The following is a 25846-nucleotide window of genomic DNA, read 5'->3' as shown; positions in this document are numbered from 1 at the left end:
ATATGATAATATTGGGTTTTGCTAATTCAACAGAAAAGTGCAAAGCCATAATCTGATAATCACCCTTTTTTAATTTTTTGTTAGACAATATGATAGTAACATTGAAAGAGCCCGAGATCATCATACAACGCAAATTATGATATATTTTATAAAAGTGTTTATTGGGAGAAAATGAAAAAGGTTAGCACCAATAAATGAAATATTATTTTTGAGAGGTTGATCTTTACACCGAATAAGATTAAATTATATATTAATTTATACAAGAATTAAATTATACATTGCATAGCAATATTATACTATCTTATATAGAACACCAAACGGAGCCTTAAAGTTTTATCGTGGGTATACTATTGGGTTTGTATTTTTCACTTGTTTTTGTATCCCTATACCCATAAAAACCATTGGATCATAAAACTAGGAATTTATCAGGAAGATTGTTGGGTATACAAAATGATTGATCAATAAAAAAATATTTTTTTTGAATATTAAAATATTTAAATTTAAGTAACTTTTATTACTACATCCAAACACTAATGACAGGAAAGAAATTACTTTGCCGTTTAGAAATACAAAAGACAACCATAATAACAAAATTTGTCCTTGTTTGTGCAGTGTGCACATAATTTTGCTTGGGGGGTAGAATGGTAGTTTCAGGATTCAAGAGCACTGTAGAAAACTAGGGGATTCCCGGGAATGACGGTTGGAAAGGACAAAATCTCTATCACCCGTTCCACAAATCCGCTAACTAACTTTTGAATAGAACACCTTGAAAGCCTCCTGTCCAGGCCTCTTTTGTCACCTCCAAAACAATTAAAACTGAAATCCTAATGAAAAACTTAAGAGCAAGGAGAGGAAGAGAGAAGGAACAAGAAAAACCCGGTAAGAACAACGTCGTCTTTAGGTCTCTTGTTCTCTCTGCCTTAGCTTCTTTCTAAGGCAGAGAGACCTCTGCCTCAATCCCCCACCATATAATCAAAAATGGTATTCCAAGATTTTGACCTTTTATCCGAACGTCGGAGGGCTGAGAGGCAGCGAAAATTCAGAAAAAGGATTGTCATTGTCGTTGTTTCAACACTAGTCCTCCTCCTTCTGGTTGCTGCCGGTGTTTTCGCAGTTGTCTATAACAATAAACCTAACGCGGGCTCGGACAAGGCGGCACCACAAACTCAAAAACAACAAGCCCCCAAAGAAGTTTCCCATGTTCAGAAGGTAATTAAGGTGGTGTGCAATGGGACTAGTTATAAGGAAACATGTCATAGCACCCTTGAAAAGGCTGCAACCAAGAACCCATCTCTGGCTCAACCTAAGGAGATTCTCAAATCCGTAATCTTGGCTGCTGATGATGAGGTTGAGAAGGCGTTTAGCAAGGCCTCCGCGTTCAAATTCGATAAGCCTGAAGAGAAAGCAGCCTTTGAAGATTGTAAGAAACTAATTGATGATGCCAAGGAAGAACTCAAAAGCTCATTTGCACATGCTGATGGTGATATAAAGAAGCTACACACGAAAGCACCCGAATTGAAGAATTGGCTTAGTGCAGTCATGTCGTATCAGCAGACTTGCATCGATGGGTTCCCTGAAGGGAAAATGAAGTCTGATTTGCAGAAGGCATTCAAGGCTACTAAGGAACTCACTAGCAATTCCCTTGCCATGGTTTCAGAATTTTCTTCGGTACTCACATCGTTCCTTGAAGGAACAACGCGTCATCTTTTGGAAGATGAATTAAGCACGCCATCTATTGGCAGTGATGGTCTCCCGACGTGGATGAGTCACGATGATCGTAGGGTATTGAAAGGCGCAAACACTGAAAAGCCTACGCCAAATGTGACCGTGGCGAAAGATGGTAGTGGAAATTTCACAACTATTTCTGCAGCATTGGCAGCTATGCCAGCGAAATACACAGGACGGTGAGCATCCTAATTGATTAATATACCTGCTGATAATCAATTTTATTTTTCCGAATTAACATTAGTTCTGATTGCTTTTCTATTCAATGGTAATGCAGATATGTCATCTATGTTAAACAAGGAGTCTATGATGAAACTGTCACAGTGGACAAGAAGAAGGAAAATGTTACCATGTATGGTGATGGATCGCAAAAGACAATCGTCACTGGAAGCAAAAATTTTGTAGATGGGGTTAGGACATTCCAAACTGCAACTTTTGGTAAGTTTAAGCAAAAAAAAAAAAAAAAAGACTTTAAATTGATGATTTCGTTTTAAAACATGATTAAGTCTTGTTTGTTTGTTTTTCAATGTTTTGCAGTGGCTCTAGGAGAAGGGTTTTTGGCCAAAGCAATGGGATTTAGGAACACTGCTGGTCCAGAAAAGCACCAAGCAGTTGCTGTAAGAGTCCAAGCGGATCGATCGGTTTTCCTCAACTGTCGCTTTGAAGGCTACCAAGACACCTTATACGCTCAAACTCATCGACAATTCTACAAAAGCTGTGTCATTTCAGGCACAGTTGATTTCATTTTCGGGGACGCAGCTGCTATCTTCCAGAACTGCCTGATCATTGTCAGGAAACCCTTGGACAACCAGCAAAACATCGTTACAGCGCAAGGAAGGATCGACAAGTTTGAAAGCACAGGAATTGTGCTTCAGAACTGTAAAATTCAAGCTGATAATGCACTTGTACCTGCCAAGACAACTATCAAGAGTTACCTTGGAAGGCCTTGGAAGGAGTATTCAAGAACAATCATAATGGAATCGACGATCGATGATTTGATTCATCCTGATGGATTCTTGCCCTGGGAAGGCGATTTTGCGCTAAAAACGCTCTATTACGCTGAATTTAACAACAAAGGACCTGGCGCGAAGACCACTGCCAGAGTCAAGTGGCCTGGTTACAAGGTCATTAACAGGCAAGAAGCCTTGGAATACACAGTAGGACCTTTCTTGCAAGGAGACTGGGTCAGCGCAACCGGCGCTCCGGTTAAACTTGGTCTGTTTACTTAATTCCGTTGAAGAGAAGTGGATTTACAATGTTTGGAAGATTTCACATTTACAATGTTGTTGTTGTCTCTTCTTATTTATTTTTCTGCTATGCTTGTGTCTTATTGAGTAAGAAATTCTACTCTGGAGATGTGGTATTTGTATAACATTACTTCATTAGAAACAAACAAGTGAGGAAATATTGTATTTTATGAACTAGTTTAAGCTCTCATTTTTTTTCCCATGACTGTTGTTGTTCCATGTTTTACACACAACTAAAAAAACGTCACACTTAGATAGTCAATGTTCTTGCTCATGCTCAGCCTTACCTTGCCTTCTACCGTCACAGAACAGACTCATAATAAGATCATACTGGGCCTAGAGTAAAATTCAAAGATGTTAAATGGGCCTAAGAAAAGTCCAAAGATAGTGAGCCTCTGTCTCTGTCAAGATTGGTAGATTCATAGAAAATGGTCCAATTGATCTTTACCGGCCATTTAGGATTGTACGCGGCCCATTTAGCTTTGTCATGGGCTCAATGGTTCACAGATGGATGGACCTTTGTTGAGGTCCATCCTGGAACACTGGCCCACTGATAAATACTAGCTTAGCTAGTAGCTAAAACTAGTAATAAATTTAATTCCTTAAAAAAATACTAACAATAAATTAAATTGAGCGATCCAGCAAAGAAAACTCTGATTTCGATAATTTCAGAAGAGTGATTAAGTTTGCATCACATTGAATGCTGTACATTTAATTCGATAATTTAGTTTGAAAAGAAAGAAAAGGAACATTTCAGCTACTAATTAAGCCCCATAATTTAAGACTGCATATATATATATATTAAATTAATCAGAATTCTTATAATTTTTTTTTAGTTTTTCTATACGGAATTAATATAATAAATAAATAGATATACGGTGGTCCTTACTTAAAATTCTTAACTACCCATTAAAATCTCATTAATTATGAATTTATGAGATTATCAAAAAGTCCAAACCATATAGTAATATGGTACAGTCGTCCTTCCTATTCCCTAGCTCCTATCAATCGTTACTATCGCTATTACCCTATTTTGCCAGCTAAAACTCTAAATCAACTCTTAGTACATAGGAGTTGGGGAGTCCAACGCTTTTAGGGGTCTTTATCACCAACTTGCTCCTATTCATTATTAATTACTTGATTAATTATAATCAAACTTGCTCAAAAGTTCAAGCACCTATAATATTTGAGAATGGCTATGTTTGGTGAAGACGGCCAGCTTTCGCGGCCCACTACACCAAACAGCCTAAAAACGAGGCGGTAACCCTTTCTTTTCTTTTTTTTTAAATATTTTTCATGTGGATCCCATGTGGTCCCCACTTACAAAAGTTTACATTTTTATTTTTTATTCTTTAAAACGGTGGGATCCACCTGCTTTTCATTTAAATAACATATATAAAATAACTTGAATTCTTAGGAAACTATAAAATGTATTATTATTTTATTTAATTCTTAATACATATTAAATTAAATTAATAACAATTATAAATTAAGGATAATTTATATTTATCCATTAATAATATTATAATTAAATTATTAATAATTTATATTGATCCATTTAGAATTATTATAATTGATATTTATAATAAATTTTATTTATTCATTTATAATAATTAATTTATATATTCACATTATTTAAATATATTTTATTCATTTATATTATACATATTAAATTATTATTTAAATATTAAATTAAAGCAATTATAATTTTTACCTAAAAATAATACAAACAAAATAATTTTACAACTCATAATTGCTAGAGTTTTAAGCTCAGTTTTCTTTTTCACAGCTCAACAGCTAACGTTGAAAATCAACACAACCGCTGTGCCAAATAGACACAAAATGAATATTATGATTACGTCCACATTCTTTTATTTTTAATGTCACGTCAATAGTTTAACTACCCGAAGGTTGAAAAACTTGCCCAAGTAATTAAATTGAAATAAATTTGAATTTTAAGTTATTAAGTTGTAATGTTTGAAGATTCGACGACCGACCCAACTTTTTTAGTTACCAAGAGTTGCCTTAACCCTAATTTGCTGCTACAAATATCATAATTGTAGATAGAGAAACACAATTAATTTGTGAATATAATATGCGGCAGCCAAATAAAAACAGAAATGCAAGCAAAAGTCGTAAAAAGGACACTCATGTGCTATTGTTTCCCACCAAAATTCTATGACAAGGAGAGGCAGTATTTCAGCACCATCATGAGTCCTGACCCATCCGATGGTGTAAAGTACCAATATCAAGTACCTGAAAGTGCCCGTTAAAATTTGTTCCAGTACAACACGTCTCCCCGATAATCTGCTAGAATAGCACAACAAGGAGATCGAAACAAATCAAAATTTTGGGATGAGAATGGCCAATTTCACGTTAAAAAGTGATGCTATGTATTGATGGTCAGATGAACCGGTTGTTTCGGGATCAAACCATATAGACTCGTGAGGTCTTGAGTTCGATTCTCACTAGAAACAATATTGTTAATATTGTTTGTTTGATCTTTTGATATATTGGTGGGGTTGTCGGTTGTGCACTTCATTTCAATCGCAATGAACACACACGTCAATGAACACACACCGTAAAGAAAAGTCCTATTGCGTTGATACATCATGAGAAAATAACAGGACATGCATTTGCATTGACGAGCCCAAAAGGAAGACTAGGTCAATGTGACAGGAAAGGACCACTCCACTCCTATCCCTCTTTTTGTGACATTTATATATCCACTTCATTTCTCTCTAAAATTATCTTAATATTTAATTTGTATGTTTTGAAACAAAATATGTATGTCATACTTAGCAAGAAATATTGGCCTAATGGTCAGGCTATTCTTCCTCAATCAGCGAAATTCGACTCATCCTTTTTTTTTTAAACCAATAATGATATCATATAAGTTTGCATTTTGGACATCCGATATATATGGCCCTAAACTCGTATTGTCAAATCCGTGCGCAGAGAAGTTTTCAACTTGACAACAAGTTAAGTTGGGTCAAAACCCAGTACATGGCCACAAGAGTATTGCTTTCAGTAGGAATCGAACTCAGGACCTCTCGAGTCCATACGATTTGACTCATCCCTCACACAATATGTATAATCTTTGTGTGATCGGGATGATCATCTAGTTAATTAAAATAAGTATGTATGAACACGTAGATTAAAGAGAAGAGTTGGCTGCTTGTGAAGACCCCATTGACACAGACATATGAGCACCATTTCCTTGTCATGATTCAACAAAATAGACCACCAAACTACCACTAAAAGAGCTCTCCATGTCATTAGTCCATGCATAATAAGCAAGCAAGGCAAATCTCTCATTATAAATTTGAAACCCCCCCAATGTTTTATTACTCACAATTAATTTAGCATCTAAGATGGGAATTCTAGAGTGGATAGTAGTGTTTTGGGTATTGGGATTTTCACTAGGAAAAGCCACCATGTCTATAGATGGTGGTGGTCACAAAGAACAAGTCCAAAGGCAATGTGGGTTTACAAGATACCCTGACCACTGCCTTAAGACCTTGTCAGGGTTGGGAAACCAACAACCACATTTTGAGGATATTGTGTCTGTTCTTGTTAACAAGACCATATCTGAGACCCAACTTCCAATTTCAGACATATTTCCCAATTTCACCTCTCAATTTTATGTCCGAGAAGACAAACATGCCAAATCTCAAACAGGTTATGCCCTACATCTCCACATGCCATGTCTAACACCTAAAGTCACACCTGTGCGCACATAATTTTCCCATCAATAACAAAACGCAATCCGATTTTATTTATAATTACAAATTAAGAGTAAGCACTATGTACATCTGTTTTTCTTTTTTTCCTGACACTAACACTATTTTTTTTTTGGCGGGTACATTTGTAGGTTATTGCGATGACCTAATGTCGATGTCGCTCAAACGGCTACAACAATCGATTGTGGCTCTCAAGGAGTCTCACAGGAAAAACAAGCATGACATCCAGACATGGTTAAGTGCTGCCATGACATTCCAAGAAGCTTGTAAAGACTCCACCAAAGAAGGCCTCGAACTCTCGACCGAAGGCGACCTGCAGCTCGTCGCTCATATGGATCATCTCACACGGCTAGCAAGCAATTCTCTGGCCCTTGCAAATCGAATTACTTGGAAGTCAAGCAATTCATCAACAAATCGCCATCTCAATGAGGTACAAGATTTTCCGAGCTGGGTATCGGCGAAAGATCGAAAATTACTTCAAGCTCCTACCATGAGGGCAAATGCTGTGGTTGCTAAAGATGGAACAGGAAATTATATGACTGTCTTGGAAGCTATACAGGCTGCTTCAGGGAATAGGTTTGTGATTTATGTGAAGGCAGGAGTTTATAGGGAGAAAATCAAGACTAACAAAGATGGGATTACATTGATAGGAGATGGAAAATACGCAACGATTATCGTTAACGACGACAGTGTCAATGGAGGTGCCTCCATGCCTAGCTCTGCAACGTTTAGTAAGTAAACTTTCTCCTTTCATCATATGTAAATCTCAATTGAAAATGATTTTATACAAAATAAGCAAATTGGACTAAAGTTTTTTGACTTTCCTTTTTTTTTTTTTAAGGAACCCACCATGTTGCCCACCATTAACTAAACTAACAATTACTATTGTGTTGCACAATTTCACTGAACAGCGATCACAGGAGACGGATTCATGGCGCGGGATATCGGATTCCAGAACACAGCAGGTCCTGGTGGAGAACAAGCCTTAGCACTCTATGTATCTTCAGATCATTCAGTCTTTTACAGGTGCAGCATTGTAGGATACCAAGACACTCTCTATGCGCTCGCCCTCCGGCAATTCTATCGAGAATGTGACATTTCCGGCACTATTGACTTCATCTTCGGTAACGCAGCTGTTGTTCTTCAGAACTGCAACATTTTGTTTCGACGACCGCGTTCTGGAAGCTCCTACAATGTCATTCTGGCAAATGGAAGGACTGATCCTGGACAGAACACTGGATTCTCTTTACAGAATTGTAGAATCGGAGCGAGTTCGGAGTTCAATGCAGTGAAACACGGCTTCAGATCTTATTTAGGGAGACCATGGAAAGATTATTCTAGAGCAATTGTGATGCAATCTAACATCGACGACAGTATCGACTCGAGAGGGTGGGTTGAATGGCCTGGATCAGGAAGTGGAATTTTGAAGACTCTGTATTTTGCAGAGTACGCAAACACAGGGCCTGGTGGTGGGACTTCTGGGAGAGTGAACTGGCCTGGACATCATTTTCTTGGACCACCAGATGCTGCGAAATTTACGGTTCGGAATTTTATTGCTGGACACTTATGGATTCCTTCAACTGGTGTAACCTTCGATTAAGATCTCTAGTGATTGAAATGGTCAAGATTATAAGCATATAAGTTTGTTTTACTTTTACCTTTTACTTTTTGTTTCAATTGGCTGTATAGATGGCTTGAAAAAAATAAACCACAAAGGTGGTTGGTTAAATGTTAATTATGAGTGTGTGTAGTTATTTGAAAGTGTAAATATTGCAATCCTCAATGATGTAAAGCTAGGGTTGATAGAATTGTTCAGTAAAATTTCAGATTGATTCTCTGTTGCTTGTAAATATATATCTTGCCAAGAATTCCTTCTTCATTGGAGCTTAGTATAATACTAGCATGGCTTCTCGTATTAAGTTAAGTCTGCGATGGCCTATCGAGTTGTACGCATAATATTCTGTTGTGATGTTTATCATTTTTATTTACAAGATAACTGTGTCTTTAATCCTACTTTTTAAATACCCTCTTCTTTTTATTTCTTTCTAAAGATCATGACAAGTTGTAAAATTGTATCAGCACAGAACTTAAATACCTTGGTGGAGGCTTGGAGCTACTAAGCACTTTCATAGTAGGAACTCCTAAGCATCTATGGCTGGTGGATTCTCTTTTCTTTTCTTTTTTTTGTATTTTCAGACTATAACCCAACATAAACAATAGTTTGACGCGAGTGAGATTCATAACTAGAATATCACTCAAAATAATTCATGAGGCGACACTTAATGAAACCAATGAAGATTATGACATTTTCTATAACGACTTCAAGATGACATGTTTTTTTAAAAAGCAAAAAGTGCATAAAATTTTGAAACATTCTCTAATCCTACTTTTTAGTCTGCTATAATTAGGGAGTCAATTTAGTCTTCTTACATTAGCAATTATTTGACTTCACAAAGTTTTTTTGGAGAGAGTGTCACAATCGAAAGATCCCCGTAGAGACATGATTATCTCGTCACACAATCTCTTCTGTTCGACATTAGCGTTACATGGTAAACTCTAAGCACGCGAGTCCTTCCTTTCCATGTACACCAAACAATTTTAAATAATGTTGAAACGAAGGATTTGAGAGTTGAAAACATAGTATCTTTTGTCTTTGACACTAGTTAATCCTATCAATTTATCGCCCAACCGACAATAATACGTAGGATTAAGGCTCTATTTAATTATTACAAAATTAAGAAACTAATATCATAAAATATTCTTCCATCGACCACTCATATTCAAAGTGATAAGACATAAAGTGTTTTTTTAAAAAGAAAAAAGAAGTCAATATGGCCGTATATAATGGTACAAAATACAATTACTTTGAATAGAAATAGAAGCCACTTTCGATGCTAACAATTGGTTGTGAAGTCAAGATCAAAATCTATCAACCAATTATCATTAAGATAAGCATTATTAACAGATAAGGATACCTTCATAGAGGGGTGGCTCCCTTAAAAGTCCTTATTAAGGACCATTAATTCAAGTCACTACCCCTAGCCCTACCCACTCTAAATGGTCCGACTTTTATAGGCAAAATGGCACGTCAAACGTTGTTGTGTTATATGGATTGAATTTCAATGAATTGGCTCTACTCCTTCAACGGCTTAGATAGTTTTGGATGAGATCGAGAATGATAAATAGACTAGTTTGCTCCCTAATTAGCTTTGATTAAACTAGAGAGCAAGTATCCATGATTTTCTTGCTAATTAATATAACATGGTTTAATTTTTCTCCTTAATCTTTTTTTTTTTCCCTTTAACGAGTATGAATTCAATGGTATGAGGATATGAATCAGTCATTTTAGTCTCACTTTCACTTATATGAGATGCAATATCACATGTTAGTATATATGTGAACTTTGCTAATAGTATTGATTTTCTAGTCTCGGTGAAACCGGATTATTCATAGTGAACCTAACAATATATTCATTGGTGTGATCAATAACTTTTTCTCTGAATTATGACGGACCGATGTGGGATTATAGTCTTGACAGTGTCGATGTAATATTATTGGGCCGTAGAGCCATTAAAACACAGAATATTTGAGGATCTGGGATTGATAAATAAGTGCAGTACTAATTATCAGAATTTACCATATCAGCAATATTGCTAGCATGCATGTATGGAAGAAGCACGTAGCGGTCGCAATATTAGACCACTTTATCAAGATGATTAATAACACAAAAAGCAAGGTGTTTCTTGTCCTTCTTGTGTCCTGCCTGCAGTACTGCACTTTTACTTAATTTTTTCCCTTGTTGATTGTGATTTGTGGTTGTGGAAGACTTTTCTTAAATGAGACTTTCCAATGAATCCTAAAGAAGATGGCGACGAACTTTCCAGCTGGTATCTACGATGATGATAATTACATATGGTGAACCAATCTGAAAAAAAAATATATATATATATATATATATATATATGCGAATGTTAGGAATTAAAATTATTTTAGCTAGATTTTGCTACAATTCTCTCCAAAAACATGTTAAATAATGGTTTAAAATGTGAGTATTTTGGGTGCTCATAAATATAATATTAGAATATAATATAGTATATTTTGGAAAAAAAATCCAAACCCTAAATCATAAATCCTAAATTATGAAGATTAAATTCTAACATGTCATTTTTTTTTTTTATGTTTTAACATATTTTTGAGAGGAATTGTAGTCAATTCTAGCTAAAAAAAATTGTAATATCTCTCAGCTCAGCATTTAAACCCTTACAAAGTAAATGATATTCAAAAAAAACGAATAAGAAAACCAAAAATTGACGTCCATATAATATATAGTTAAAAATGGACTTAAAATTGGTAGACTCAAATCAGTGAGAAAATTAATCACAAAGGTATCCTTCAAGGCCTTCACTTCCAATCCCAAAATGCAGATGTGGACTAATTAACTCCCATCTCCAGCTAGCAAGCTGGAATGATAGACTATATATTCTGGACCTTTTTAATTATTCTCTCTTGGTTTCTTATCAAACCATGAAATGAAAGCGCGGACGTCGATTAGTTGTTGTGACATGTATTAATAGCTTCTTAGTCCATGGTGATTGGTCCTTGCAGTTGATATATATATATATTTGGAAAGTACCCAACCCTGGTTAAGCTTAATTTGGATATTTGCAAATATCGTGTTGGAGGGGCAGCTTCTGTGTACCCCACATTTTAAAGATATTATTGATAATGTTGGCGACGACGTGCTTGAGTTTTCAGACTCAGCTGTCAAATTAATCCTGTCAATTATATTTATTCTTGGAGATGAAAAAGTCATTCTAATGGGACTAATTTTATCAAACACCACAAAAAGGGTTGGCGCCTACAACGAGATAAGCTCGACACCTACCGTTTGATAAAACCATTGTTATGATTTTCAACGCTGATTCAAAAATTAAGTTGTGCAAAAAAATAAAGTAATAGGAATTGTGAAATGTTTGATAAAAGTTTTAGATGATGTTGACTCATAAATTCTGAAAATAATTTTATATTTATTATTAAAATTATTTACATTTTTTTAAAAGAAAAACAATAAAGTTACTGCATTACTGTCTTGCTGACTACTGAGTAGTCAAGCAACAAAAGCTCCATGGTGGAGTTTTTCTTTGCCAGCATTACTGCTGGCTTTTGATAGTGTCCTTAGGTGGAGGGACGCTGCTTTGCAGAACCGCCCCACCAAACACACACTGAATATGCATGCGATGTGCAGCTATATTTTACGTTCAAGATTTACCATGCATGCAGGGTGGCTCTCACTTTTTATAGGGCTAACATCAGAATGAATTTCTGGTTAAAAACAAAACTGAATCTCTCACTTTGCTGGAACATATTTTCAAGCTGATCCCCATCCGGAATCCCACAGAAAACTGTAAAGTCCATAATAATTAAAAAAAAAATAATCTTAAAAAACCAGAATGGGCCTTCTTTACAAGTATCTCGTGGCTCTCAAGGAGATTCCAACCTTGTCCAGTTATTCGTTCTCTTCAGAACCAGTATAACAAGATTATCTTTGGCTCGCTCCCTCTGGTGGGATACAAGCAGCTGAGTTGGTTGTATGGCTAACTCAAACCTGCAATGGTTAGCCTGAAGCGGTGAAGCCCCATAAAGACACCAACTATCTCTCCCTAAAGGCAAAAATGGAATTTTAAAAAAAAAATAACCTAGAATCGGGGAGATGAAACTGGTAAGCCAAATGCAGACATTTCTAAACATTATTAGAGCCTTTTCCTGCTGCTTATAAGAAAAACAAAGAACAAACCTGCATTATCAAGATAATATATGAGGTAGCCATAAAAAATTACAAGGGGATGAAAGAAGAGCTGTAAATCAAAAAATAAATAAATAAATAAAAGAAATGGCATTTAAATTACATCTTGGCATATACAAGAACAGCTTTACACGGAATCACTAAAAAAAATTACCCACCTCAATTTTCTTCACCAAGGTCCGATTGGGATCCGCTGGGAAGTATTGTAGGGCAAGACCACTGATCTGGCATCATAATAAAGTAAGTAGACATAGCTTTCCTAAACCGTTTCTTGTACTGCTGTGGAGATATAACAGTTGGAGTAGTGTTCTTAGCCCCACCAAGGATTCCAGAGGTCTTCACCCAAGTTTCAAGGTGTTTGTCCCATGTATATTGCCTCATAAAATCAATAATCCCAAGAACCAACTCATGTTTTTCTTCATCCACGCCCACCAGCAATGAGTAGTCCATCACGTCAATTGACTATTGCAACATGATTAACAAGGAATCAAGAAAAAAAAAAAAAAAAACAGAGTAGAGTGCGCCATTAAAATAAACATAAGAGCTACATAACAAAATATTACACCGAGATTTCAAGCCACAGCAAATAGAATACCACGAGCACGACTATTTAATCAATCATATATTACAAATAGGTGCTTCATAAGAGGAAAGTTGCACCAAACTTCAAGTAAGTCCTTTTTTAATAAAGATCAAGGAATGTCTTAGCAAATAGAATACACGAGCACAACTTTTTCCCCAATTCTGTGAGTTCAAATTACTAAGAAATTTTAAGTGTCCGCCCTATATTCAATATTCACGGCAGTGCAGCTAATTAGAAAGTAGAAGAAAAGTAATACAGCAATTATTCTCCTAAGATTTTTTTACAACCTTACAAGGATTTTTAGGAAGATAAAAACAATTCAAAATATTCTAATAATTGTCCATTTGTACTTAAAATATGAGACATTATCAACTTTATTCAATAACCACTAAACTCCCCACCACATCAACCAAAAGAAAACAACAGAAATGAAAGATGACTGGCAAATGAAACTGTTAAAAATGTAATTACACATCCATGTACGAGTTTACAGATATAGTAAGGACAGTCAGCTTTAACTTACAGCCAGAAATGAAGTATCATTCCAGACAGCTCTTTCTAGCAACCGTTTAGCCTTATTGCCCACAAAAATTGGAGAGGTTGGCATTGCTTCAATCAAATTCTGATCTAGGAGAACTTTATTGCTCCCACTTGTATCTGGATTGTACCGTGACCGTGAAGAACCTTTGAGGTCATAGAGCCGAGTAACATTACGACTAAATAATAAATTCTCCATGACCAAAACATCCATTTTCGATTCTTTCCCTCCCTTAAGATGTTTCAACGAGACCTTCAAGACAATACGAATAAAAGATAAAAATGCAAATTAACAAAATCATTGTATCAAAACTTATATGCCAAGTAAATCATCATATAACATCATATAATACAACCACCACAACCTCCCCCCCGCCGGACAGGGCCCTCTTAGCCCAAACTTTATAGATCCCATAATTTTAGCATAGATGAAAGGGCAATCTAAGCTTTGTAAATTGGTGCAGTAAACCTTCCTCCAGTAATCCACTAACAAGACCGTAAACGACAATTCAGAGAATCTCATATATTAAAGGCCATTAACAGCTTGAATTCTTCTTTAATCATTTATGAAGCCCGTTCTGTGCAGCACCCTATAGTCTATAGAAGATTTTAACTCATCCATTGTCAACTCTTTACAAGACAAAGAATTTCACACATCCACAACAAACATGGATTTATTCATCCTCTAAACAAAGACTTAAAATGGTAGTAGTGGTGGGAGAAGTAGTTGCTTTGGGTCACCACCACGTTGTGGTGCATAAGGCTGAGGTAGTGAGGTATGAGGCTGAACATGGTGTCTCACATGTTTACCAAGTGATTTACTGTTTATCCTCATTGACAGAGCTTGGATGCAAAGGTCAATGCAACTAATTTGACTACTTAGAAGAATAAAGGCTCAACTCATAGATTAGCCTGGCCTTGCAACTCAGAGAATTCATGTATCTGATTGTCAACTCTCATGAATGTAACATGCTTTAAAATTTTAACAATTTAAGTATTATAATGGTAGCAATGTAGCAAAAGAATACCTGATAAATACCCAGGATCTTTGCCAGACAAGTCGGACTTCTTGTACTAATTGACTCTGATAAGTATTTAAAGTAAGCAGGAGCAAATTTGATAAATGATTCCAACTCTGTCTTTGTAACCTGTTTGACGATAAATCGATCGTCCAGGGTTTTCGCGAAGAAAACGTTGCTCTTGCCGCCCTGGGCTCCCCACTTCTTACAACGACTAAGTGATCGTATGAAATCTCGTTCAGAAGGACAAGAAGTCCTCCTTAAAGCATCAAACCGCTTTGCATAGTAACAGGTCACTGAATACTTCACCTTTCCAAGAGGGCTATCATCTGTAAAAGAGACTCTGACATGCAAATCTTTAGTGTACAGAAGTGGGTCCAACACAAAGGAGCTCCACGTCCCAGACATGGATAAAATGCTCTCTTCATTAGATCCAAAGCTTCTATAGGTATCAAATGCTGCCTCATCAGGAGAGTTGAGTGAGAGCAGACTCACTGAATCAAAATGAGGCAATGATGCAGTTGCAGTAGAATCACTACCGTCTTTTGGTCTCTCTAGTTCAGACATCTGGACATGATATTCTGATGAGACAAGAGCATATGCTATAACACTAGTGGGCTCATCATCATAAACAGGCACAACAGTGTCGTTGACACCAACAGGTAGAAGCAACCTGGCACCGCTTTGCCTTTCCAACTCCCTAAACTTTGAGACATAGACAGGATTGTATTCGCTAATACCAAGCTTTTGAGCAATCAGCAAATAATTTTTGCTAAATGAGCTAGGGAAATTAAGAAACAATGTGCCCACGCCGCTTGCAGAGTTTTCCATAGAGTCAGTCTCCTTGGTGAGTAATGTTGAGCCAAGAGAATGAGTTGCCTCAATCCCACCTTTGCCCACGGTAGAAGTCTCCAAATCTAGATTCGCAGTCACTGGATTTGACACAGTTGAAGAATCTATGCTGGTTGAATTGGGAACTGAAGAGTCATTTTCTTTAGCTGTGATACTTGTAGTGTGACTTTCACCAGTCCATGCAGCATCAAGGGTATCAGATAAACTTTCCATAATTGGAAACTCCCCCTCTGAGAGAGCCCTCCTTACGACTTTTCCAGATTCCAAAGCATCAGGTTTATAACTGATAAAATCTATAGAAGAAAGGCATTCCTCGGTGTCGTTCCGTTGAATTGAATCCCCAGAAGACTGGCTAATGTGGCCGGCATTTCTGCCTTCATTAGAGTTTAAATCGGACTTTGTATCTGACAAGAATGAGTCACAACTACTAAAGCCTTTACCTGGCTTGGTAGTCACGCTCATTTCGGCAAGCTTCTCCACAGTATTACTAGGTTTCTCCTCGAGTTTAGGAATGCAAATCCTCTGACGTTCCTGGATGTTACCTTTTGAACTGGCTACATGTATTAAGCGCTGGTCCCAAACATAAGAATGGAAGAGAATCTGCCTCCGCAATTTATTGATCTCAAGAATATCAATTATAGGTTGACCAGCCTTCACTTCCCCGAACAGCACCTTCCGTAATGCTTCCTAGATAAGGCCATGCATCAGGGAAAAAAAATAAAATGAAGACAAGTCAGAGAATAAAACTTTGCCTAATGCATGGTCTAATTTATGCAACATGGAGAAGCTGAGTTTGCAGCCCCGGGCTAAGACAAATAAACAACTACCCATGCATCAACTAGGACAACTACGAAATAAATATGAATGAACTCGATGTGCAAGATCTCTTCAAAGAAGAATGGATCCTGCCTTCACAATATCATCAACGAAAGACCTAAATTGGAAAAATACTTTAAGGACAAAGAGAGATACGAAACAACAGTTTCAAGGCTATCAATATCCACAAGTTTAGTCACAAGTTGAACAGCCGAAAGCATGGGATACATGCTGTGTATTACAGTTGAAGCAAAGTATATTCTAGGTCTGGCTCAAGTCTCAAAGTAAGTTGAAGCAGGGGGCGAAGGAAATTAGGTTTTGAAAGAGATGGATCCTATAAGCTACCTCAAACTCTTGTTTATCCTTTTGTAGCATCTCCTCCAACTCTGTTATTCGCTGCCTAGATTCAGGTGATTTCAAGTCACCGTCCTCAGACCCTGCACTTGATCTTTTCTCCAAAATCTGATTAAGAGCATTGTATACTTCAGTAAACAGGAGTTCTGCCATTTTACACACCTAATACACAAAATCAACGATCTTGTCAGTATAACATATTTAAATCTACTTTCTAAACCAGAACAATATTTTGTAATCAGCGCACCTCATTTGCCTCTTTTTGTATCCATTCCTGATTGTCAGAGTGAAATTCAACTTTTGGAGGTGGCAGATAAACAGAATGAACATCAATTGAAGCATACCAGAAGCATGCAACCATTTTCCCAAAACTGCAATGAAACAACAACGTAAGATACAAATAGAGACTTAGGATGACACCTGGCATGTAGTTGTAGATCTAAACACACACATTAGAGAATAAAAAGTTATAGCAAACACCATCACGCACACCACATGACCTGGAAGAGGGGGAAGAGCCTACCCATAAAACCGGAGGCAATCTCTGTGAAGAGAATGACCACAGCTTGCTACCCTGCTAGCAGCTGCATGATTAGAAAAACTTAGCTCCAAAAATTTCCCAAAAGATAAACCCCAGGCAGCATCAGACATCACTACTCTCCGAGTCGCTGGAGGGATTCCATTGATGCGAGGACATTTCAGGCACCTGTGCCACATCCAGATTTTACCTTCACGCTCCCCAGGTAAAGGCAACTCAGGGAGCTTCTTAACAGAAATGGTAAGGCTCCCTTGCCGATGAGTATAACAATGCACATGTGCTTCTGATGGCATATCACATGAACGGCAGCGGTAGCTCTGATAAAAAAGACGAGTTTACTCAGGATAAGTTTATGGTCATTTGGAACCCAAGAAGGTAAATGTATGCCAAGTATAAGTAAGGGATCTAACCACACCTGCTCAAACAGATCATCTCGTAAAAACCGCCCCAAAGGCTTGTCAAAGCTCCCATAGTATTTGATTCGAAACCGATGTGCCCGTTCACACACAGTTCCTTTCCAGACACATCGTGTTGATAGGGAAACTAAAATGCTCTGATGATCAGAAGGTGAGGGTGGAAACTCTTCCTTTGAGGATCCCATTTCCTCATTGTTACTATTACTATCTTGCCTTAAGGATGACAATTCTCGAGTGGAATGGTGATTTGCAGCAAACGTGTTTCCATCAGCATAACCACTAGCAATACCTTCTCCAAATGTCTCTGGACTGCCAAAATAACTAGAAACTAAATGATCATCTGCCACATTTTTCACCAAATTGGTTGTTTTGGACTGAAAAGACTCTTTAGGATCCACTTCAGCATCCACTCCAGACATATGGTCTGAGGAGAGTTCATTATGGCGAGACCCCAAGATGTCCTGTCCTGAAGAAGATAGACAAGGGTGAGGAAAATAGTAAATTCAACAATAATTCAGACAGGTTTCATGCATAAAGTTTCGCGCAAGGACCTTTAGATAAGCTGGCAGAAAGAGAAGCTTCCAGTTTGCAAACTGAATCAGTATAGGTAAATGAGGCTGTATCCGAAATGAGATCTTTTTTAGATTTCGGGAATTCAGCGATGGGTTGTGAACTTGACGACTTTCCACTGGCCGGGACAGTAAAACCAGGTATAGTGGAAATCGACTTGTCAATACTGGAAGGCTTATCAGGTAATGCAACTGTTATTGGAGACTTCAGAGGAAGTTCCGGAAGTGAGGCTCCTTCATCAGCTAGAAAAGATGTCTCAAGAGCCAAGTGATAGGCCGCAAAGACCCCATATTGAACAACATGTTTCACCTTCTTCAATTCATCCCCATTGGCACCCTTCAGCAAAATCTAGAAAAACCAGGACAAACAAAAGTAGATTCTCATTCCAAGAGTCCCAATTCCCAAAGAAAGCCTTTAAATAGTTAATATATAATCATCATCATCATCATCAAAACCTTTATCCCAAAAGTTTGGGTCGGCTACATAAGTCTATGAGAACATCAACGGGAATCCACCACGTGCATTCATTTTCTCCATTCATTTATATCATAGAGCATACCTTCATCTACTCCTACTAATTTCATATCGTTTCATATTACTTCAAGTCATGTCTTTTTTAGGTCTTCCTCGTCGCCTCCTACTCTCTCCTAATACAAATTCTCTCGTTCTGCCTCACCGCCACACTGCTATCTTTAAATAGTTAATACATTATACTAATAAATTTTTTCATTTTCCACCAATGGAGGTAGAATAATATGCCCTGGCCCCTGAGCGAACACAAGCATTAGAATCCAACATAACATAGGTCCAAGCATGAAATGATCCTATGTTACAATTTCCCCAATAAATTATTTTATTGATTTGATAACAAAGCCGCTTCCCTAGTCTATATCCTACATTAACTAAGTTCACTCACAAATTATTCTGGGTACAAAAAAAACCAAGTAAAAGCACCTTTAAGTCCAAGCCTCCAGGCAGAAGGGCCCAAGAGGTTACACTGCTGTCAACAGACCAGCATTAGAGGAGCTAAGGATTCAATATTCTCCATATCATAACACAATGTTAAGAACACCTTTGTGTTTGTGTAGGTATGCATTTGCCAAAGAACTTACAGTACAACCCAAAGGCTTTGGGCAACCCTCGAAGAACATCAGTGTTTTGGTCAATTTCTTCCCACCTTGTCCTGCACTGCCATGCTCTTCAAGAAATTTCTCCACATGGAACATGTCACAATATCCTAGTTTTGGTGAAGTCAGATGATCAATTGAAGGGACTATCTGTGCCCCAGTGCACCGAGCTATTCGCTCTAGAAGTGGCCTCTTAATATTCAGAACCAGTGATATGTCTTTTGCAAGAAGGTATTCCTGAGCATATCGAGATACTGACTTCTCCACCAAAAGAACATTAGGGTGATGAGCATCGATTTTTGCAACTGCCATCTTCAAATGGTCCATTTCCTAGAAAACACCAAATAAATGAACATAATAGTACATGCTAATATTGAGTAAACAAGTTCAACTCAACATTATGAGTCAAGTCCAAAGAAATAGGTAAACAACAAAAACCTGCTGTAACAAAGTATCAAAACTTGAAAAGTGGGTAGCAACGCGTTGATACTCCAAAGCTCCTCCAAGGATTAGAAAGCGTGGTTTATCGATCTTCGAACTCATTCGCCGATGAGCCACATTCTTCTTACAAACAACTCCTTTAACTGCCGTGCTATAGAAATATATAAAAAGCTCATCAGCATGACTTAACTCTGTATATGGCAACAGGAAAACATAAAAGAATGCCTCCTTGAAGCTATAAGAACCCATCAAAATTAGCAGCACGCTTCCTAAACATGAATTCTGACAAATCTTGCAGTTATCTTATAGAATGCTAAATCCCGAAATCAAACTTCTCCTTTGTGGAAAGGAGAGATTTGGGCGATGAGGGCACAAAGGGCAGGGATCTTTTCTTAAGGATTACCATAATGGGTTCCTAGTATTATGGATAAAATTCAATACTTCAGCAATCAGATTTGAGTAATCCGCTAAAATCATGTTCAAGTAATCGTATAATAGGATGTTTCAAATGTTTTGGCCAGCATTTAAAGAATCTTTTCAGAAACAGTTCAACAAAGTTATAGCCAGCATCCGTGGACAGAACTGAGATTCCAATTTCCAAAGCATTTGTTAATGCACGGAAACTATTGAGTACACTAAAATGGGATGCCACAGTAAACTATATTCAAAATATTCATTACTGAATAGCAAAAGAGTGCAGAGGTATTATAACAAGGCACTGCCAATGACCACACATATGAAAATTCTAAAGACGGTGTGCGCTGGACAAGTAAAGCAGGGTGAAAAAGTGATGAGTCAAATTATACAGGCAGCTTCAAGCACAATTCAATTGCATTACCTCTCGCTGCGCCGCCCGCTTGCGATGCATTTAACCTTCACATAACCACCAGGATCCATTCCTCCACCTTTACTTGTATCCGGCTTAAGAAGTGTGGCAGCCTCCCAGGACAAAGATGTAACTATGTCAAGCCAATTGTCCTTGTCGTCTTCCCCAACAGATAGGTTTTCTACACGCAAAAGCTGCGATACCAAAGCTCTAAAATGCCCTTCTACAACGTTCTTCATGGCCTTCCGATGCTCCTCACTTGACTTTTCCCTACTACGAAATTCCCCACTACCAAAGCTTTTTGAGGAGCGTAGATATCCCCACTCCCCAGTAGCACCCTCATCATCATCATCTTCTTCAATAAGAACAGCTTCTCTATCGTCCTCTTCATCCTCTGGCTCTGGAGGGATCCAAAGCAGCCCATTATTCTCAAAGTCTACAGGTTCTCTATCTGCCTCCTCCAAATTGTAAGAAGGAGCCTCGCATTCATCACCAATACCATTTTCATCTACTTCTTCCACTGGTTTTTTTATTATGTCAACACCTTGCATATCAAAATTATCAGGTAATGGTGAGGCACTAAAACTTTTTGAGTCAATGTTACCACCATTTAAACGCAGTCTATCAGGTTCATAAACGTGGCCAATTCCATCCACGTTGACAGCACCATAATAGTCATCAGCCTGAGAAAACTGCCTCACTTCTGAATCGAAATGATAAACACCATAATCGTCATCGTCGTCATCACTCCTGAAATTAAGAAGAGCACAGTAATCGTGGCGAAGCATCAGAACAAAAAATTATGAGACTGAGGAGATCATTATTTATGTGATACCATCAAGACAATCATTCAATGTTTAACAGCATAATTGCAACAGTGGGTGAGTAATGTTTACGTGAAGAAGCAATTTCGAGGTCTCAACAAAGAGAAACCCTTACTCGCTACAAGGATCCGAACCTGGGATTATATTCTTAAGAAATCACTGAGTAAGAAGTCATGCAGCACGCATTCATATAAAAGCAAATGCAAACTTGGAATGGTGGAAATGCAGTACAAATTATGTGACAAAAAAAGTGATCGAAATACATGAGGGAAGAAATACCTGTTCATGCAATAGCCGAATTGGTTAGGTGATGAACTCAATACAGCTGCAGAGGGGTTTGAGCTCCTCCTAGAAGTCATATTGTCTTGCTCAACCATACCAGGATCCATTTGGGTAGATTGGCAAGGACTAACACCAGAACGATTCAGCACGCGATGATACGGTCCACTGGAGTAAGGAGTTGCACCGATTGTGCTGTTGCTACTGTTACAGGTGCCGCTAGACTTGCTGCTAGCCAAGCTTGCTGCAGATGGTGATGTACTGAGATCAGAGCTAAGCATACAGGGGGTCCCATTATCAACACTTGCTAAGCCCTCTTCCCATTGCTTGAAGCAATAATTGCAGACCCTGATCCTATCCCAATCCTCCCGACTAGTCCTTGACTCAACAGATGGGGCAGGAACAGAGTTTGCTGTACACTTGGCACAGAAAACTCGGCCACAAAGTCTACAATGGTGCTTTCGATTGAATACAGTGAACAGGGAGTCACACTCATAGCATACCCTACAGCTCTGATCGGGCATCCAAAAATCCTTCGACACATTCGCTGGCTCACTCCTACGAGGGATCCACGACTTCACTATGTCAACCAGCTCTGTTATTTTCTGGTCGGGGGTGCCCATGGACACTGCAATCCAACTCCACAACTCATCTTGAAATACTCATTGGCCACTCTCTTATCGTACACACACCACAAAGTAACTGCATGCCCACGGTCAACCCCAAACAAATTCAAGAAACTCACATGCATAAAAAAATATGATGTATCTGCCAGAAAAACATTACAAATTCATAGTGAATGCATGGCCTAACCTATTTGGCCTCAAATTCGACAGTTCTTTCTACTCAATCCACAACATACATAACAATTAAAAAATACCGCCCATCAACAACTTATGATATTCTCATAGATTTTTACAACTTGCAGAAAATCAAATAGAAAGGGCAATGGAATTCAATTACCTGCGATCCGGCAGAGCCGCTCTTACTCCAATCACAGAAGCCCTAATTTCTACCCTTTAAATTTGATTCCGTCTCAAGAACAGTATCTGGACCTTAACTACACAACCTAAAGCAAATGCTCATACAAGAAAGGAAGCCCCAGAGAATCCAATCCGGAGAATTCTTCATCACGACCTATAATCAGCGAAACCAATTGAAGAGAACGGTCTGTTGGGAGTGAAACCGCGATCAGATCGAGAAAATACTACAACACCAATTGCATCAGAGCGATTTTGAATATCCAAAACTGACTTTGTCGCGACACGGGGACGCAGAGACATAGAGATAAAAGGGTAGAGGGTGAACGGCTAACCGGCACCTGTAATCCCACTCATTGTTCAACCGCAACTCGTGATCATTAACGATAGTTCAAAGATTTTTTTTCATGATTGGAAACTTTTTAGTATTTTATATGGTGGAGATTTCTGCCTTCTTCATTCTGATGTTCTTTCGGTTTTTTCTTTTTTAAGAAAAATCTCTGCTGCTTTTTCGTTGCTTCTTTTTATGGTTTGTTTGGTTGGTTTGCCTTTTTCTCTTGTGCACAGGTCGCTCTTTAAGCAAGCAGCGTGTGCCGTGATAATTATTTGTATATACATATTTATTTGTATTTTATGATTTTATCTTCCCACAAAACGATGTTGTTTGTAATTTGCAAAATAAATATATTAAATTAAAATAAACTACGTGCCTTGTGGTTGTCAAAATCAAATCCATCCGTTTTGATTTTTTGTTGCAAAAAATCCTCTTTCGATTTTTTGACAGACTTGTCGATTATAAACTTATGATTTCTTTGATTTAGTAAGACGTGTTTTAAAACTGCGAGCATGAAAGACGCTCGAAGTTTTGTGATGAGTTGAGTTTGGGAAAGTGTACAATATCTTTCAATGATAATAAACCTTTGAAGTCTTGTGATGAGTTGAGTTTGAGAAAGCGTATAACATCTTACAATGATAATCAAGTTTGGGCTAAGAAATACATTGTTATTTCATAACAAGTGATATCAAAACGAGGTTGTTTAGCTCAAATGTGGATCATATGCGTGACTCTGGTTCCACTTGGTAGGCTTTAGCCCTACCCACAAGCAATGAGAGATTGTTGAGAAAAAGTCTCACATCACTAAAGAAATATCTAATGAGAAATTATAAGCATATGGTTTCCTTGGGTTTGAGTCCTAAAAGATCTAAAAGATCCTGTGATGGGTTGGGTTTGGGAAAGCAGACAGTATCATATATATTTGAATGTGTGGATCATGTGCATTCTGAAAATCAACCAAAAAAAGGTAAAAATTAAAACAATGGGTAAAAAGGGTCTATTTTTCCTACATAAAAATATTATCACTAGATCTATTTGTTAATAATTAGAAATATTTATGCTTCCACAAAAAAAATATATAAATATTTATCGGATGACCCCAAAAAGATAAACCAAATAAATCTATTTTTTTAAATACTACTCACTTTAAAAAAGAAGAAGGAAATTTCACCGCTAAAGAACTAATATACAAAACATATATTTTGAAATTAAATGAATCTAAAATGACTAGTAGTACTTATTTTATAATGGATATTCCATATAATTACTTTTTATCCAAAATGTGGGCACAGTTTTAATGGGCCCAAGTATCAACATTGCACCAAGGCCCTGGGTAAAACCGACCATGACTTTTTTTAAAAATTTCCATTTTCATTAAGATTAACACTATATGCACCCAAAAATAACTAAACGCCCCAATTTTAATACATCCCAATTAAAAATATAACATTCCGTTGCACATCACTTATTCTAATTTGGAGTAAAAACACAAACTACACCCCATTTCAACCCCTAAATCTCCACTCTGCCATGGCAACACCTTCTTCTCTCTTCTTCTTCTAGCCCAAAGAATACAGATCAATGGAGTCTAGATTACATTCCCACAGCCTTACCTATAAAGCAAACAGAGGCAAGTCATGTTTAACGCATCAGGGAGAGAGGGGGAGAGATTGCCTAAGAATGTAATTAATGGGTACACAAAACAATTAACCCCACCAGAGCACTCTCTTCTTCTTCTCTCTGGTGACTTTGCCTAGGCCTCTCACGTTAGGGACCACCGCCCCCTCCGCCTCTCCGTGAAGTTGTCCTCGAAATTGAATCAACCTGAATTGAAGAAGACTGAGCCGATTAAGACTGCCAAGAAAGAGTTCAATGAGCTAGAGGACCGAGTTGAAAGCGAGTCAATAGAAGAATTGAGGACCGAGTTGGTTGTGAAGCCATTGAAGCGTTTGATTTAAAGTGTCGCAGTCTCCGTCAAAACTGTCGAAGGTAAGTGAAGAAGAAGGAGACGAGTTAGGACGGCTGAAGCTTTGAAGGATGAAGTTTTAGGGTTTCATGGTAGAATGAGATTTGGGTTGAAAATATGAGGACTATTTGCACTCGTTATTTAATTAAGCACACCTCATTTTATGAGTATACCCTAATTTTAAATTTTTTTTAAAATTTTCAATCTACACCCCATGCACAACAATAAACCCATAAGAAACAATCTAAAAAAACAGAGCATACATGTATCATGTATGCAAACACCATAACATAAAGCTTCAAGTTGAAACCCCAATACTAGCACAAGCTGAAAGCACAACAATTGTTAATAATTGGTTGATGATTCTACAGCTTTAGTTTTCATTCGTTTAAAAAGTTCAAAACTCAAGACCCAGTACATTACTTACCATTGCATTCAAAGTAATTGAATTCATCTGTGGCATTCCATCAAACACAAGACGAGCGAACTCTAAATCATCGCACAAAATAACTCTGTTAAGCAAATTGTTCCTCAAAGCAACGTCTTTGTTCTCCATATGCCTAAATGCCAATTCAGCCATCCCAACTTCTCAATTCCTGCTATACATATCAATTAAACCATTCCAGACAAACAAAGTAAACCTCTTCCATGCACACAAGCCAACAAAGCAGCAAGTGTTGAATGGCCGTCAGGTGAAGGCTCCATCCGATGTCCGCATTACTCCGGTGAAGACTCCGTCGAAGACGCCATCGAACACTTCGTCGTCTTGGCGAGTGATGAGTTTAGTGTTGTAAGGGAAGATGGAGAGTGAAGGGAAGATTGAGAGTGAAGGGAAAAAGTGAAATGAAAAGTGGTAGGGTCAATTG

The 25846-nt window shown here is 37.6% G+C and overlaps 3 protein-coding genes across 4 annotated transcripts; 2 read left to right on the top strand and 1 right to left on the bottom strand.

Moving 5' to 3' along the window:
- Positions 1-967: 967 nt before the first annotated feature.
- On the top strand, positions 968-3008 carry LOC120004766 (putative pectinesterase/pectinesterase inhibitor 45). Its single transcript, XM_038854054.1, has 3 exons — positions 968-1904; positions 2003-2163; positions 2263-3008. Exons 1-3 carry the CDS (start codon positions 979-981, stop codon positions 2952-2954), a joined length of 1779 nt encoding a protein of 592 aa, XP_038709982.1. The 5' UTR covers positions 968-978; the 3' UTR covers positions 2955-3008.
- A 3338-nt stretch (positions 3009-6346) lies between these two features.
- On the top strand, positions 6347-8466 carry LOC120006623 (pectinesterase-like). The gene is made up of 3 exons (XM_038856726.1): positions 6347-6653; positions 6847-7446; positions 7627-8466. The coding sequence occupies exons 1-3, from the start codon at positions 6347-6349 to the stop codon at positions 8313-8315; spliced, it is 1596 nt and encodes a 531-aa protein (XP_038712654.1). The 3' UTR covers positions 8316-8466.
- A 4019-nt stretch (positions 8467-12485) lies between these two features.
- On the bottom strand, positions 12486-23215 carry LOC120006648 (1-phosphatidylinositol-3-phosphate 5-kinase FAB1B-like). 2 transcript variants are annotated; one of them, XM_038856769.1, is made up of 13 exons: positions 22664-23215; positions 21701-22402; positions 20610-21347; positions 19769-19922; positions 19316-19660; positions 18185-18551; positions 17633-18099; positions 17203-17534; positions 16927-17050; positions 16671-16841; positions 14667-16196; positions 13625-13891; positions 12486-12980 (listed from the first exon to the last, which is right to left on the bottom strand). In XM_038856769.1, exons 2-13 carry the CDS (start codon positions 22321-22323, stop codon positions 12678-12680), a joined length of 5421 nt encoding a protein of 1806 aa, XP_038712697.1. In that variant the 5' UTR covers positions 22324-22402; positions 22664-23215; the 3' UTR covers positions 12486-12677. The 2 variants fall into 2 exon arrangements, with proteins under 2 accessions (XP_038712697.1, XP_038712698.1); XM_038856770.1 differs by having other exon boundaries at positions 21701-21944.
- Between the last annotated feature and the right edge of the window lie 2631 nt (positions 23216-25846).

This window comes from Tripterygium wilfordii, chromosome 9 (assembly GCF_013401445.1).
Source record: "Tripterygium wilfordii isolate XIE 37 chromosome 9, ASM1340144v1, whole genome shotgun sequence".
Taxonomy (NCBI): Eukaryota; Viridiplantae; Streptophyta; class Magnoliopsida; order Celastrales; family Celastraceae; genus Tripterygium; species Tripterygium wilfordii.
This window is presented reverse-complemented; position numbering and strand designations above follow the sequence as displayed.

What these genes read in the sequence shown, in the direction of transcription:
- LOC120006648 (XM_038856769.1), bottom strand. Translation starts at nt 22,323, where the DNA reads ATGGGCACCCCCGACCAGAAAATAACAGAGCTGGTTGACATAGTGAAG. An exon ending in TTCGGCTATTGCATGAACAG is followed by an intron (nt 21,348 to 21,700) that starts GTATTTCTTCCC and finishes TCTTAATTTCAG; the next exon opens with GAGTGATGACGACGATGACG. An exon ending in TACAAAAAGAGGCAAATGAG is followed by an intron (nt 16,842 to 16,926) that starts GTGCGCTGATTA and finishes TTTGTGTATTAG; the next exon opens with GTGTGTAAAATGGCAGAACT.
- LOC120006623 (XM_038856726.1), top strand. Translation starts at nt 6,347, where the DNA reads ATGGGAATTCTAGAGTGGATAGTAGTGTTTTGGGTATTGGGATTTTCA. An exon ending in ACATGCCAAATCTCAAACAG is followed by an intron (nt 6,654 to 6,846) that starts GTTATGCCCTAC and finishes GTACATTTGTAG; the next exon opens with GTTATTGCGATGACCTAATG. An exon ending in GCCTAGCTCTGCAACGTTTA is followed by an intron (nt 7,447 to 7,626) that starts GTAAGTAAACTT and finishes TTCACTGAACAG; the next exon opens with CGATCACAGGAGACGGATTC.
- LOC120004766 (XM_038854054.1), top strand. Translation starts at nt 979, where the DNA reads ATGGTATTCCAAGATTTTGACCTTTTATCCGAACGTCGGAGGGCTGAG. An exon ending in CCAGCGAAATACACAGGACG is followed by an intron (nt 1,905 to 2,002) that starts GTGAGCATCCTA and finishes ATGGTAATGCAG; the next exon opens with ATATGTCATCTATGTTAAAC. An exon ending in ATTCCAAACTGCAACTTTTG is followed by an intron (nt 2,164 to 2,262) that starts GTAAGTTTAAGC and finishes AATGTTTTGCAG; the next exon opens with TGGCTCTAGGAGAAGGGTTT.